General features: G+C 40.5%; 1 protein-coding gene across 1 annotated transcript in view; it reads left to right on the forward strand.

Annotated features, from left to right (window-relative positions):
• The first annotated feature begins 1,034 nt into the window (after positions 1–1,034).
• ST6GALNAC5 (ST6 N-acetylgalactosaminide alpha-2,6-sialyltransferase 5) overlaps positions 1,035–16,129 on the forward strand; it is a 73,662-nt gene continuing 58,567 nt past the window's right edge. Inside the window, exons 1-2 of the mRNA XM_075156045.1 lie at positions 1,035–1,100; positions 1,773–1,994. Coding sequence (XP_075012146.1) covers positions 1,035–1,100; positions 1,773–1,994 — 288 coding nt within the window. The remainder of the gene's footprint in view (positions 1,101–1,772; positions 1,995–16,129) is intronic.

Here is a 16,129-nt window from a genome sequence, read left to right on the forward strand (position 1 = left end):
TCCTTAATGTAATCTTTAATGTTATGTAGCTATAGGTTAGATGTGAAGCTATATATTAGAACTATTATTTCCATGAGTAATTTCAAGAGAAATATCTTCATGATTAGGAGATAGATTTTTTTTTAAAATGCTATGCTGTCAGTTTAATAACTTCATAAGAAATCAACCTTAAAATGGCTTGTTTTGAAGGGGCACATTTTTAAACGTAGAATTCCCAGAGCAAGATATCTATGTAATTTGAGGTCTGTTAATAAAGTTTTCACAACTGAACTGTACACCATTAACACAAAAAAAGAAATTTAAAAAAAAACTTTAGAGCAGGCTGCTTATGAAAGGAGAGTGGGAAAATGCTCGTCTTCAGAAACCAAAAAGATGGCATGGGGAGCAAGCCTGTGAGATTTACTTTAGAAAATGAAGAAAGCTTCTGTCAAAAGGTTTTGAAACTGGTTTTTAGGGCTTGGGAAAGAGGGGGTGGTGATAGCGCCGCACAAGGCGTTGAGGGCGTCGGTTTTTTTACTAACGTGAATTTGAACTATTGCCTGAACGCCGCCAGCTTCAGGAAACCCAGCTCGCGGTGGGAGAATGATGAATTTTCCGCTAGGGGAAAATACAAATAATGTAATGTGAGGGCCGTGCCCCGGTGCTACAAGCAGGACAGAAGCCTGGGTCGAGGGAGGGAGCCCCTGCCCCCGTCCGCTCGCTCGCTGCCCGCCGCGGTCCGGAGAGGCACCGCCCGCCCGGTGCCCGCCGGGGGCGCGGTGCCCGCCGCGGCGATCCCCGCCGCTCGCCGCCCACCCGCGCCGCGGGCTCGCCGGCGGAGCAGCGCGACCGAGGGGGAGGCAGAAGTTAACTTCCACCTGCCCTGAAGCCGCCGCTGCGCTGGCAGGAGGAGGCGGAGGCGGAGGCGGAGGCAGGCGGGGCAGCCGAGGACCCGGCTTTGGCAGGCTCCGAGGGTCCGGCCGGGTGTAATTCCCCCCCTAATCCCCGCCACGGCGGCGCTTCCCTGGTCGAGCCATGTCTGCGGCTTCCCCGCCATGCCGAGCCTAGCGGGGAGCGGGAGGACTGGCGGCCGGGAGGCGCACAAAATGAAGACGCTGATGGTAAGTGCGTTGTTGGCACTGCTCATCCCGGCTCCGGCGGCGGGGAGGAGAGGAGAGGCGCGGCGCGGAGCGGGGCTGCCCCGGGCACCCTGCACACGCTCCAGCCTTCCCCGGGCTGCATCCCCGCGGCTCTTCGGGATCCCGCGAAGGCGAACAAAACCCCGGCGGCGGCGGCAGCGAACTTTCCGCCTGCTTTCTTTTATTCGTGTTGCTCGTGGTTTGGGGGTTTTGTGTGTGCGTGTGTGTGTGTGTGCGTTTTAAGGAGCGTAGAGAAAGCCGATCTGCTTAAAGGACGAGGCTGGAGGGAGCTGCGCGGGGGGAACGCTACAATCCCCAACACTCGTTAAAATGCACGAATGAGATGCCCAAAGGGGGACGGCGGCGGGGGAATGAGAGGCGCGGGGGAGCCGGGCACACAGAGGGGAGAAGAGGCAAGGAAGCAAGGCTAGGGGAGAGATAGGGAGGCAGGGGAGCGGGCCGGCGCGGGGCCAGGAGAAGGAAGGAGGGGATTCCCCAATTCTCTTCTCGCACTTTTGCCGGGTCTCTGGCGGCGTGAAACTTGCGGGCGCCGGGAGTGCGGCGGCGAGGGGCGGTGCGCCCCGCTGGGCCCCGCGGCGGGGGGGAGCCCGCTGCCCCGCGGCGCTGAGCCGCCTCTCTCTCTGCCCCCCGCAGCGCCACGGGCTGGCCGTCTGCTTGGCGCTCACCACCATGTGCACCAGCTTGTTGCTCATGTACGGCGGCATCGGCGGCGGCGGGGGCCACCCGGAGCCGCGGCGGCGGCAGCAGCAGGTGGCGGCGGTGCCCAGCCGCCCGCCGGGACGCGGCCAGCACCGCCCGGCGCTCCCCGTCGGGGCCGGCCTACTGGAGGGTTACATCAGCGTCCTGGAGCACAAGGTGAGCCTCCGGCCGCGGGGCCGCCCCATCACCGGCCCGTCGGGGCGGCCGGGGACCCCGCGCTGCCCCGTCCTCCAAGGGGGGCACCTGACCCCGTACCTGCAAAGCTCTCCCACCTGCCCTACGGGTCCACCCCCGGGCGGGATGGGGTGCCCTGGTGCCTCAGTGTCCGGGCTGGCTTCACTGCTGTAGCGCCTGGCCCTGGGTGCATGGGTTAACGGGACCCGGTATCCAGCCTGCAGTTAGGCCTTTGTGGAGTGTTGGTTTTCTCCTCCCTTGCACAGTAGAAGATAGAGTGTGAAGTGTTTTGTTTCTGATGTTGGATGCTAGAGGTACACTACAAATGTATGTTTCTGACGGTATTAGGAAGGGTTAAAGGAGGAAGTTTAGTTACTAGAAGGGAAAGTCAATAGGTATGTGTTTATTCTTAGCTCATTTCGTCTTGGGAAACCGAAGAGAACTGTCTCTCCTGCACAAATGACCTTTTCATTCTCCTCCTGGGAAGCAGAAGTTGTCAATCGTAGTCTCCATTCTAGAAATTGGGGGCACCTCTTTAATGGTGAACAAAATGATGCCCCTCCCCTTGACACAGGAATTACCAGGCTAGATTGTCAGGCTGTAATACCAGTTTACCAGAGATAGGCAGACTAAGCTTTGATATCTCACAGGACAGATGTAATGACATAAAGTGAGCAAGGTGGCACATCCATGCTGAAGAGATACTCGAGCTTCAGTAATTTTCTCAGAAGGCAGATTCCTTTATTTCTTATGCAGTGTTTAGTTTGTTGAATTTACCTGGAAACTCCAAGGACCCTCTCTGCCAAAACCCCAGATAATGTTTAGTGCACACACTTCTCGCAGTAAAAATTTACTGTAAAAAATAAGCAAGGGAGGTGAGGATTCTTAACTTTCTCATGTTTTCACATTCAGACTGACATCTTTCGTAAAGATACGTTGTCAAACAAGTTACTTGAGCTCAGTTTAGAGGTACTGTGTGAAAATTAGTGACTTTGATATACAGAGATTTTTATTGTTCCTTCTGGCTTCACTTTCTATGCAAGAGTTATCTGTAGAGCTCTTAACACAGAAAAATAGTTCATGATGGCCCCTTATAGGCTTTATTTGCTTTCCTACATGGTTCTCCTAGAAATTCTCAAATATAATGTCTGTATAGAAAAAGCAAGTTTGGCTGTGGGGCTCCCTACTGTGTGAGGTGTTTGCTTGTAATTATTTTGTTCTTCTTGAACATGACTGTAGTGATGAGGTATAGATATATGTGCACATGATTTTTGTAAGTAGTAATAATTGAAAAGGTATCTACAGGTTTTTAGGGTGTATATGTGAGTAGCCTTCTGACGCTGGTAACCCCTCACATTGATTTCTCCTGACTCCCAAACACCCCTCATTAATAGAACGTACTTAAAATCACTATTCTGTGTTTATTATTTTCCAGGGTTACTTTAATGTTTCCCTGTGTTTTGGAGAAACCTGATCATCTGGCTTTTTAATATATTGTAATATGGCCCAAAATCTACAGATACTCCATTTCTGAATTTCATTTAACATAGCTTATGCCTCACAGTAATAATCTGCTGAAGCTTTAATAACTTTTCCACATAACTTCTGGGGGTCAAAAAGAAGATTGTGCAGTCCCTGCTGTGTTCCCAGCTTGCTTTGTCTTATTTTAATGCACATGAGATCATGCAGAGAGCTGTGCCACTGTGGTATACAGAGCAATGAGGACACTGTATTACCATAAGGAGATGATGGGGGAGAGAAGGGCTCAGATTTGACTTTTAATAGTGTATTTGTTTTAGTATTTTAACAGACCAATCTATTTAACATGGATTTACAATCTCAGAATACATAGGTTACCTACACAATGAAAAATGGAGAATGCAAAAGATCACAGGCATTAATGGTTTGGGAAAAGAAAGATGCAGGATCAGTGATGATGAGAATAGGGAGAGAGGTTGTAAGAACTGAGAATGGTGAAAAATGTTCGGAGAACCTGTTTTTTGGGTGGGACACTTGAGACTGCAGAGAAGACAGCTTGAATAGCAAGCAGCATGAAAGTCCAGCCCAAAGTGAGAGAAAATGAAGGAATCGGGGAGGTTTAAGGAATATTAGGAGACCTGCAAGAAGAGAGCAAGGTAAAATTCTGTAGCCGTGAGAAGGACATGGTATTTGAAGAGACAGGGAGGTCTGGAAGGAGAAGAAAAGTGTGTTGTATGAGGACAACAGGCTTGGAAAGGTAAGGGGGGAATGACTTCAGCAGTGGTATATGTTATTTTGATGGCACAGAGGTGACAGTGTGAAATGACAATGGATGGTAGATTTTTCACAATACAGTTTCCTTAATTTCCCATGTAGAACCTTGGGATTATCTGTCACGTTGACCTGAAGCTGAATGACCATTGTACAAAATTCATCCTTGGTATGTGTTCATGCATGAATGACAGTTAGCAGTAAACTAAATGTCTAGATCATTCAGATCTAGAAGCTGAAACATGTTCTTAACTTTAGAAAGACTTTGTTTCTGGATCCCATGTTTCTAGATTCCTATTTGCTTTAATAGGAAAACCTAGTTTCGTCGTGTTGTTTGTGGTGTTGTACCCATTCTGATGCGTTTAATGAGAGTATGCACATATATGTAGAAGCTATATGATAAGTATTAAAGTTATAATTACAATATGAGTATTGACACATACAGAAGCTGTGTAATATGGCAGTATAGACATTTCTTTGCAGGGATAAAATTTAACATTGTCCACATTGTGAAAGATCATATATTACAAATGTCTGTCACTACTAGCAATACAGCTCATTTAGTAGTGCTGGGTGATCGTGTATGGAGACTATTTGCCAGAAACTGAAGCTACTTGGTAAAGTACCAATGATTTTAAAATATAGCTTGCAATATTGTAATTACCAATTGTTTTCCTCCTTTTATTTTATATTCAGTAAGAATTGTAGTTCCTCATCCACCCTGTCAAGATAAGCAGGCAGTCTCTGAGAGTACCGCTAAAATATGTAATATTCTTTTTACTGGATTGAAGAGTCTTTTTGCAGGAGTCTCTTGTCACTTGGTGAGATTTGTGATGTTTTGTTTCTTAGTGCTTTTTTCCCCTGAATCAAGCAGCAGAGATCAGAACCCATGTGATGGTCTTTCTGATCTGAAAGCCTTAGCAGCCTTTTGCAGTTAAGCAGTGCAAACTTTGTTTTTGTTGAACTGAACTCTTAAAACAAGAAAATTCAGAAATGCAGTGGATTCAGAGATTGGTTCTTTCAATCAGGTTTCAATCTTTCAATCAATGCAGGTGTGTTTCGCCTCTGCATGTCCCAGTTGACAGTCATTGTTGATGGATGTTTGAAATGAATGAATAATATCTTTTTTCGTTCCTAATTGCCAGATGTTTATATCCTAAAACGTTTCACATTTGGAAAAGAAAACATGGTTTGCTGATAGTTGCTATTGAGAGGTCAAGGACCGAAACGGAGAAGTAGCAGCTACCCTTCTGCTTTGAGGAGCTGTTGCTTACTACGGAGGCACATTGGCAGAGTGTAGCACTGCTTAGCTATTGCATCTGTTCTGCAATTAGACAGGACAAGAATCCCAGACTGTCAAACATCTTTCATGAATTCTTTGAGTGTAATCCTGAAATTAAAGAGGTTTTGTCACTGGCATTGAGGGAAGCAGAATTACGCTCTTCTGTGGGGAGGCATGGGGATAAGACGCTGTTTATTTATCGTAGCACCAGCAAGAAATTACAATGCTAATATTTTTAAAGCAATTACTGCATACAAATAAGAGATTGTTAATGAAAGTAGGAAACCTAGCACTATTCCAGAACTTGCAAGAAATAAATATTTAACCATTATATTACTATTCTGAAATGAATGTGAGAACATGTCTCTGGATAGTTAAAAAGCTTTTTACCCAGTATTGACTCAACAGTTGGCGCTGCAAATAAAATATGAGTTTGTCACATATGTAATTGAATAATATTTCAAGCCATCAAGGATTTTGTTTCTTAGAAAATAAAAAAAACATATCAAAATCAATCTTGCAGATGAAATGTGTGATTTATTAAATACCTTAAGAGAGCATTGAGATCAACATGATAGTTTAAGTGATCACAATGATTTCTTAATTTATGATAATGTAGATTATCATATGCAAAGAAGTCTTTTGATCCCTTTAAATTAATGCAGATCAGAGAATAGTATAGTTAATGAAGTATTTGAGGAAGAGTCATTCTGCAAATAGTGCTATAGCTCCTTAATCTCTGAGACACAATAAGTTGTTCTGAGATGAAACTATTTTTTCCAGGATAGTAAACTTTGTGCACTTAAAATAGGGGGGGAATCTTGCCATGTTTTATATTCTTTTTAGTGAGTATTAGATAGAAAGCGTTTGGAATTTGAATTTTTACCTAAATAGTTAAACCGTTGACAGTTTTGTGAGGGGTGGCTAAACCAACCTTCATAACTAACTTATGTTGAGATGGGAAGGAATTAAATTATTTTGAGGGTTTTAGTGTCTTTCAAATGAATTTAGGGTAGGTAAATGAATTTAGAATCATAGGATATCTTACAACAAAACTTAGGCTTGTCTTGCCTAAAGTGGGATCGAGCCCACTGAGTTGAAGTAAACCATGTACCATGATTTCATTACATGTTCCTATTTGCCTCTGAAATTCTTACCTGCAAAGGAAGGAGCACAGACTTTATTATGCAATTAAGTATTTGATGGAGCTTTTATTATGTGAGAGATCCACAAGGGGGAGACTTTATTCTAGAATAACCTTGTTGGGGGACACTTCCATCTATTGGAGATCTAGGCAAGATGTGAGTCCAGAAAGCCTCTTGTTCAGTGTTTTGTTGGTTTCTTGGCTTTTTTTTTTTTTTTTGAGGTACTGTAGTTACCTTTTATGCTAATAAGCTGTAGGTTCATTAAAACCCTCATACAGTTGACAGTGAAAAAAAAAATTAGGACCATGGCAGTCAGAGAATGTAACTGAATATCCACACGCACAGAGCAGAGACAATTGATTTACCAGATTTACCCAACATTTGAATAGTGACTATCTTGTGCTTTATATTTTCTTGCTTTTGAGCTACTGGTGTAGTGTGCTTTTTCAGCCTAACAAATCATAATACTGGATTCATTCATTTTGATGACCCTTGTCTAAAATTTTTAGCAGCTTCCCTGTGCATTAGATGATAATACCTAGTGTGCCATACATAGCGCACAACAATAATAGGAAATGATGGTACATTTTCCTGTTTTCCAGGTTGCTTGGCACCTCTGCAAAGAACCAGTAGTCCTAGCTTGGCACTGTTCCTACTTAGAATATCTTGAAATATTTTCAAATGTTTACATATAGGTATCAATTAGCTGTGCAGTTTATGCATTTATTTTATGAAGAAGGCCATATTCTGTAGTTGGACAGTTTTTTTTACAGAATTCTGACTCCAGTGTCTGCTTGAGAGAGAACACAAATGCTAGCCATCAGGATAATAAAAACAAGTAATATTTTACAGTTGTCAGTTATTGCCTAATTCTTTCTAAAATAAGTGCCGTTAAAGATGAAATCTAACTAGTAGAGGTAGTGACTTCAGGCAGAGGTCAGGACCTGTTGCTTAAAAGAATTGTCTAAAAAGAGTACAGGTACCATTAAATATTCAGATGTCCCTGAAAATTGAAAGATGTTTGGTATGCATCTAATATGTGGTGTTATTACATTCATTCATGTACCGTAATGCATAAAACCCTACCCAAACACAATCTAGCTGTGTTCTGATCATTTCCTGGTTATTGAGAAGGTAAAGGAGAATAAATCATCGTCATTATACTGAAAACAGAGAAGGTGGTGGAGTTTTTACCAGGTGAAGATCTTACCCTATGTAATTTGTGACATTTTGTGATGTAGCTTTATTCTTTCATAGAAACTAAAGCAAAAAGATTATTTCAGAGCCTGTATCACAAAATCTTGATGATTGATTTCAGTACAAACATAAATAGTAGGTAGATGGTCAGGTCAAGACAGTTAATGCAGAACTGTGTTTTAATTTTTTCACATTTTAAAAATGTCACATCTCACAGCAATATCTGATACCATGAAATCGGTCATAATATGTTATATTGTTTTTACAACTGAGTAAGACAAAGTTCTTTATTTCTTTTTTTTCTTCATAGAAGAAAAATTGCAGAAGCATGAAGATGTTTTTATTTATTTTGGGCTTCCGTTTTTTAATTGATTCTGGATTATAGCCTTTATCCTGAATCGTGAAAAGTGAAGAATGAGTAAATATGCTCTTTCCTGTTTTATGAGTACTTATGCATCATGTTTTAATAAGTGGGTGCTGCCTGTTTCCCTTGTCTGCTTCCCTATCTTCTTTTACGAACATGCAAAATTCTTCATTCGATGGATATGCAAAATACTTCCAGGCAGGGAATTGGTGACACTTTGTCTGCTAGTGAGATCTGCCTGTCTCTCATGCAAAACCCCTTAATTTTTTTTTCTTTTCATTTTCATCATTAGTTTCAATGACCACATTTATATTTCTGGTATGTGCTGAAGTATATTGTATTTGATAACCTTTTAAAGTTACCATATTATGCACTTTTTGCACTCGGTCTTTCACTGTGAGCATTTTAGGCTATTTTCATCTTCCTGTGAAGACAAAGTGTTCTTTTGAAGGGTTTTAATCCTTAGTGGAAGCAAGTCTGAAAGATTGTCAATGACAGGAAATGTAATTTTTGTTCACAGCTGATGGATATCTCTCAATAGAGTTCCTTAAGTTCTCCCTTTCTGCTTGTCCTGGGGCATAAGTGGATATTGAGTGTCATCCTAACTAGGTGATATCTGCAGAACAACTGCAGGTAGTTTCCTTTTCCCAGTGACCTTCCTTATTAGTTTAACCTGTATTGCTCAGTAACGCTCTGTATGCACATCCTTGATGCTGAGGTGGCATTGATACAAAGAACTCAGTGTATTAATTGAACTTCTAATTAGGGCAATTATGATCAAATCAGCAGTCGTTTGGTGCTGATATAAGCAGATGTGACAGCACAAAAGCTACTTTGAAGGTGAGATGAAGCATCATGATGTTTTACCTCACTCTATTTCACCTCATCCCTAAGCAATCTCCATTAGTCATCACTCTCTTGCTCTAATAGTTCAAGATTAAAATGTTAAGACCAGGTTAATTACTGAAGTTTGCTGTCAGCTGGAAAAGCAAATATTTTCAGTTCAGAAACTGCTATTAATTGTTCTTCATTGTCATTCTGAAAATATCCAAATACAGTTAAGAATAAGAGTCACATAGGAAGTGGGGGGACAAGTCAAAACTGAAACCTTCTGCCTTCAGAGAGTCTGTTTGCAACAGAAGTGCAAAATACAAATGGAGAAGTGGAGCTCTGAGGTGCCCCTTGATGGTGTTATATGAAAGTCAGAGTTGGGCGCTGAGAAACACGTACACATTCCTTTAAAGGATATATCACATTTGAACTGAGGTTAGGCAAATCTAGTAATACTGTTAGTGCCTGGACTGTATTCAGAGAGACATACAATGTAAGAGAAGCACAATGTGTATATTAAGTGCAATAATAAATGCTAGATTCTTACTGGAACCTTGTAAGAAAACTTCAGAATAAGATTGGGTTATTTTAAAATATGGAGAGGCAAACCGATATATTTAATAGATTACACGAATATCTTTTCACAGTGACAGTGAACTAGTGCAAAATATACATTGTCCAAGAAAAGGAAACAGTAATGGGCTTATATGATATACAGGCAGCATAGATCAGGTTTTCTTAATTGAGATTTAATAATCTGGACTGTTATAAGTAACATAGAACAAGAATATATAAATGTGTACTTCGTCGTCAAATACAACACATTAAGAATTCATTGCAGCTGTGGAAAAATTTCCATTACAGGATGGATGGCTTAGTAAGAAATAACCTGGAAAAGAGGAGGAGAATGTTTCTCAGTAAACAGTCAATACATTTGGAATATGCATTTTTGTTTAGCAAATATTATGTTTTGATTTTAGTATGTTATTAGCATCCTCAGGTATTGGCATGATGTTAATATTGCAGAAACAAAATATTCTGTAAGTTTTGTACTGTTGGACAGTATTCCATTAGAATATATCTCGCCCTCAGCTATAACAGGTCATAAAAGTAGATGTAATAACACTCAGCAGAGCATCAGTCTAAGAGTTATCTCTAAGGAAAAGAAAAATTCAGCAGTGCAAGTTTGTGCAAATGTACATCTGTATCAAGCTTTGTGCACAGGAAAGTTGGTATTGAAACAAGGAATATTGTTATGCTTAAGAAATGGCTCGCTGAGAAATAGGCTTCTAGAGACTGCGTTCATCACCCAGTACATGCTACTTACCAGTTTGCCTGCATGAGGTTAAAACCTTTTCTCCCAGTTTGAGACACCAGACTGTGTTTTGTAGACAGTGGCGTGAGTTACATTCAGGCTCGTTACCTCCGAAACTTTCTCGCTTGCATTGCATTCTCTGACGATAGACATCTTTATTCTGTTTCAATGAAATTCACCCTTGTGACTTGTACAAAACATAACATCTGAGGAAGCACATAATCGAGGCAACTGACAGGAAGGTAGCACGTGGTTCCGGGCTGATAAAGTGTGATGCAGAGATCCCAAAGCTAGCGGAGGCTGGGTCAGTAAGTCTACGTAGTGTAGTTCGAGACAGGCTTGTTAGCTTGAATTTGAAAGCAGAATAGTCACCCTGTATCTGAACAAGTAAATCCTGACCTCTGGCAGGTATATTTCTTCTGGAGCTGGGCTGGCTTTGCACTGTGCTTTTTGTGGCATTCAGGGTCAGAATAGGCTGAAGCTACACGGGGTACTGAGGGAATGGTGGTGCAGACATGCCTAAAACATTTCTGGGCAATTCTCAAGTGCAGTGCCAGGGACTGAAACTGCATTTGAAATACTGCCCATTCTTTAACTTTAGCCATCCAACTATGTATACCTTGTATTTGCAGAGATTGAATGTTTGGCCACAGCAAAGATATGTTTAGAAAACAGTATGATTTCCAAGACTTGTCCATAGTCCTTATGAGAAAGCTTTTTGGCCAAATGCACGGAAGCAGTGCTCCCCCAACCTTATCCTCAGTCTCTATGCAGAGCACAAAGACTCACAGGGAGTATGTGCTGTTGTACACCCTGTGCTGTCCCTTCCTGGCTCTGCTCTAGCTTTCAGTATGGCATCTTTGGGTCTGTCCTTCAGACACTTGGCTAAATTTCATCCTTGCAGATTAGAATAATGACAAATGTGCTCCTAAATTTTGTTGCTGTCCATTTTATTCCTAATGCTACTGTAAAAGGGTTAGTTCTACACATCTCAGCATGTTGGTTGACTCTAAAATAGGAACATAAAGCCTCAAAATACAGCCAGTGGTCTGACTGCAGCTGCCAGAGTGATGCAGAGTTAATACTGCCTGTCCTTCCTCAGCTCATCTGCCTGTGCCTGCACAATTGTAGGTAAACTCCTCTTTTTTAAAAACAAAACATAACAAAACACTTTGGGTTTTATTTAGATAATATCTTTCTTAACAGTCATATTCCATAAAATGGTCATTATTATTGATATTATTGATGACTATCCAAAATACATTAAAAACCTATGGCAAAGTCGCCACTATTTCCATTTGTTCATCTGCTTATGTATTCTCTTCGTAACACTGCTCCGGATTTCTTTCTGTTTTTAATAGTGATTTATGAGCCTTATGAAGACTGAGACAGTTTGTTATAATACTGCTCACATTATCCATGAGAACTACCTTGGACATGAATGGGACTATACATAATAACCAGCACTTCACTAAGGGTTTCCCCCTCTTGCTGAATGCCAGCTGACATGATGTCTAAGCATATGTCTATATGGGATTTTGCCAGCAGACGAGAGCATGCTCTGCCCTCCCTTTGAGCTGATTGGAGATGCAGAGGCTCTGCTCTGGCAGCTGAGTAGCTGCAGTTAGCATGTTGCTAGGCCAGAACTAATAAGCTTGACTGAGAGGCAGGGTTTATTATCTTGGGCTTAGCAGCATATTTAGTGTGGTTATGTAGCTTACACCATAGAGCTTCTCTGTGTCCCGCAATCTCAGTGCACAGGCAGAGCTTGCTTGTGGTTGGTTGAGCATGGTCAGTACTTGCTTGCAGCTCCCTGCCAAAACCTGCTAGTCCATATCCTAATGGTTTCCTAACCTTGCTCCAGAGGAGTGTTTTCAGTCCTTTGCCACACCACCAAAAATTTCCTACCTAATACGATTGGAGAATATAACTGCAACCGACAGATTTATTGTACAATTGTACACTTCTCAGCGTTCAGTCAGAAGTCTTACTTACATACCTCACAGTATTCTTGTTACTTAAATTTTGGCCATTAGATTGCCACATGTTGAGTACACTTAACAAAAAAGACTGATTTTCAGCACTTCTCTTTTGTACAGCAGCCTAATATGATAGATGATGTTGTGATCAGGTTTTCAAAGTTTGAAATAAGACCCTAAATTAAGTTCACAGAGCATGATTTAGTCATCTAAGTCACTGTTTATGACAGAATCTGCTGTTTTCACTGGGCACAGTGGGCACACTGGGCACACCTATCAAAGAAAATATTTCAATTGCTTTGCTTTAGAAAATCATATTTGAGAATGAAGCTAAGGGGTTTTTTGCTTGTAACATGGCTATTTCTATATACATAGCTTATTTTTATTTGTAATTATTTATAATCATTTGTGTTTTCTGGTGTTCTCACCATGTATATTTCTGTCGACGACTGTATCTTAATTTCGGTCAGTGAAGAATTTTTGCTTATAGGGTATTTCGTAATATCTTCACTATCTAACGTAAGACTGCTAAGCCTTAATGTTACTCTTTCCATATGTAATTACCATATTAATAGATTTAATTTTGATTTATCTTTTAATTTTTATGAGTAGCCAAAAGCTCTGTTTTTTTACAAGTAGAATCAAAACTGGAGCTAAATTCTTCACTTTCGCTGTATCTGCTTTATGTCTCGGTAGCAGCGCAAAGAAGCAATGAACCTATTTATAGATATGCTGAATATTCTTTCTTAGGAGTGGTGTTGGTGTATCCCTGATGGTTTAAGGGCATAAATGAGGTACTTTGTGCAGCTGGTAGATGTGGAGGAGGGATATCAGGGCCAGGAGGGTATCTCTAGTATTAATGTGTCTGGTTTCTTCCTTTTGATCTGCAGCAATTTGTGCAACACAGAACAGCTTTCAGGGTATCTTTAATTATGCCTGTGGACATTTTGGCCTGGAAAGTGAAATGAGGCTTTAGAATCACCTTTCACTCCCAGCTGTGCTGATTTGAAACTTGGAACAGCTTGTTACGCACTTGTAAGTGTAGGGATCTTGTTTCTGCTCTCATGAAAGACACTGAATGTGCAGCACCCTGGTGCAGCTGGTGCAGCTGGCTCTCGGTCTTTCCATGAGAGCGCTCACTGCTGTCAAAATGGAATAGCAACATATCCTATACATACATATAACCTGTAATAGCACGTATCTTCAGATCAAATCTAGATTTGAGACAATTCACAGGACCTGAAAACCTGTCTTAGAGGTTTCATATTGTTATGGAATACAGTGAAACTGCTGCCTTAGGAGCACCTTAGAAATAGAGTTTATGCTAAAAACAGTCAGAGCCATTATGCTTATATCAGTGCTCTCAGACATATATAGAATAAATTGATTGATGATAAGATGCATCAGCTTTATTAAAGTTTCTCAGAAATGATTTTTTATAATTATGCCACTTCCTAGGGATATTTTTCAGTGCGTTATGAAGACGACATCTCTTATTTGTAGTGCATAATGTGAACATAATGTGTAGTGCATAATTTTCACATGACAATTAGTGTCCTAACATTTGAACTTTCAGGTATGACGGTTAATTTTCACGGTCTATAGCAAATAAAAAAAGAAGATTAATTCCACTTGAAGCTGCAAGAGATGATCTCAGTCATGTCATGCTAAGTCCAAGGACCAACAGTTATTTAAGTTCTCAAGACTTCTTAAAATTGAGGGCAGTGCTCACAGGAAGTGCATGAAAACCTTGTGACTGAGGTCAGTGGTAAAAACAGCTATGACAGAGCAATCTGTAAGTCAGTTTAGCTGAAACTGTAGTCCCATCGCCTCATGATTGTGGATGATGAGGTTGCATCTGCTTGTCTTTTTGTTACTGGAATTGCTTTTTTGTGTGCCAGTCTGTGCAAAGCACCGAGACTTTGAAATTAAAAATAACAGTAAAAAAAAAAAAAAAGTAAGTTTTCTAGATCCTTTTGTTTCCCTTGGAAAACAAATAGATCCGTCAATTTTTTTTTTGTTTCATATCCCGTACTTTACATCAGTAAAAGTACTGAAAATTATATTACACCATGTTTATTAAAGTTGTGCTCCTACGCAGTAATACACATAAGACATCTTATACTGCCTTAAGGATTAAGTTAAGCTCCTTTGTCAAGCCTGTTGGTATGGCAGGACTGTTAATCTTTAACTGTCAGAGTGTGGTTAGATCCTTCTTTAGACTGAGGCCATGTCTAAGTGCAAATAAATTAAAACGAATCAACTCTGCTAGTATTTACGTCTTCATATTTTTGCACAGAGCAATCAATAAAAAGAGAAGCTGTGTTAGACGTACATATTTCTATAAGAAGATTGTATTTCAAGCTCTTATTTAGCAGCATAATAATTTGCTTTATTTTTATGCTCGTGAAATATGAAGACAAAGTTGACAGAAAGTGTTCAAAATATTAAATTCATGAAAATAAGATGTGCAGTGGGTGGCAGCTCATTGAAAGGAGGACAGGGGAAATTTTGTGAACCTACATTTCCTAATTAAAATTCCATAGAGTTGTCTACAGTATATTCATGTTTTATTGCATCAGTAATTACTCTTACATTTTCCTTTCAAATTACAACATTAAGTCACAAAAGAAGAAATGTGCTGTAGTTACAGCATATTTAGACAAGGCAAGTCTTTAAACAAAACTGTATTAAAAGAATGGTGAAGCTGGGAGGCAAAGTTAAATTAATTGTGAAAGATAAAGCTAATATTTTAGCCCCAATAGGGTATAAACCTGGTAGTAAGGAGCCACAGTATTGTGCTATAGGTAGCAAAGGTTTACATTTCACTGTGGTTGTCTGTACCGTTTAATTAATGTTGCCCTAGCTAAAACTTGTGAAGAGGAATTTTTTAATAATTATCTGATAATAGCCAACTAGTGCAATTTGTGCAAATATTCATTCAAAGTGGTAACATAATCATCCAATGAAGTGACACAGGTTGTATGTTGAAGCAGTAAGTAAAATACACTACAAAGAAGCTTTTGAGTGTGGTAGATGCCTAAATTGTACTTTTCTAATCAGGCTATATTTTTTGAAATAATAGCAAAAGAAACCCTCAACAAATAACAATTTTCTTCCATGTTCTCCTTCAAATAATAGTTTCAAGTGTCTGTTTTTATATTTTACACACATACAACCTTCCCATTTTCTGAAATGAGGTTCTTTCCCTCAACTCATTAAATAATAATACTTTGTACTTGTATATCACCTTGCTTCTGAGGATCTCCAAGTGCCGTAGAAGCATTAAATGGAGACTCCTGCCTTAAAGTACAGGAATATTAATGCCTTATGACATAGGGGGATAGTGAAACAAAAAAGTTCAAACCATAGTTTTGACCTTGAGTATCCAGCAAGGAATTTCAGGTAGGAGTTTGAAAAGTGCTGAAGTGTTGAAAACCGAGGGGACTTAACCTCGGGATAGGTGACAAGCAATCACTTGAGAAACCTGACTTTCATGCATGGCTTGGAAGTGAAATTTCAGACCTTGTTCTATGTAACACTGAAGTTATATACCGTGGATTGGGAGAGTTATGCACCTGAAATGGATTCGAGATACCTATTCTGCTGTGTAGAGCTGCCCAACAGAAAAATACTTAAGTGCACTTTCAGTCCAGCCCTTCTACTTGGACAGGATCATGGTGGAAGATGGTTTAGCCCAGATAAAAGATAACAAAAGAGAACACAATTTGTGGTCTTGAGTTGGAGATCTTAC

The sequence above is a fragment of the Calonectris borealis genome, chromosome 8 (assembly GCF_964195595.1).
Source record: "Calonectris borealis chromosome 8, bCalBor7.hap1.2, whole genome shotgun sequence".
In the NCBI taxonomy this organism is placed as follows: Eukaryota; Metazoa; Chordata; class Aves; order Procellariiformes; family Procellariidae; genus Calonectris; species Calonectris borealis.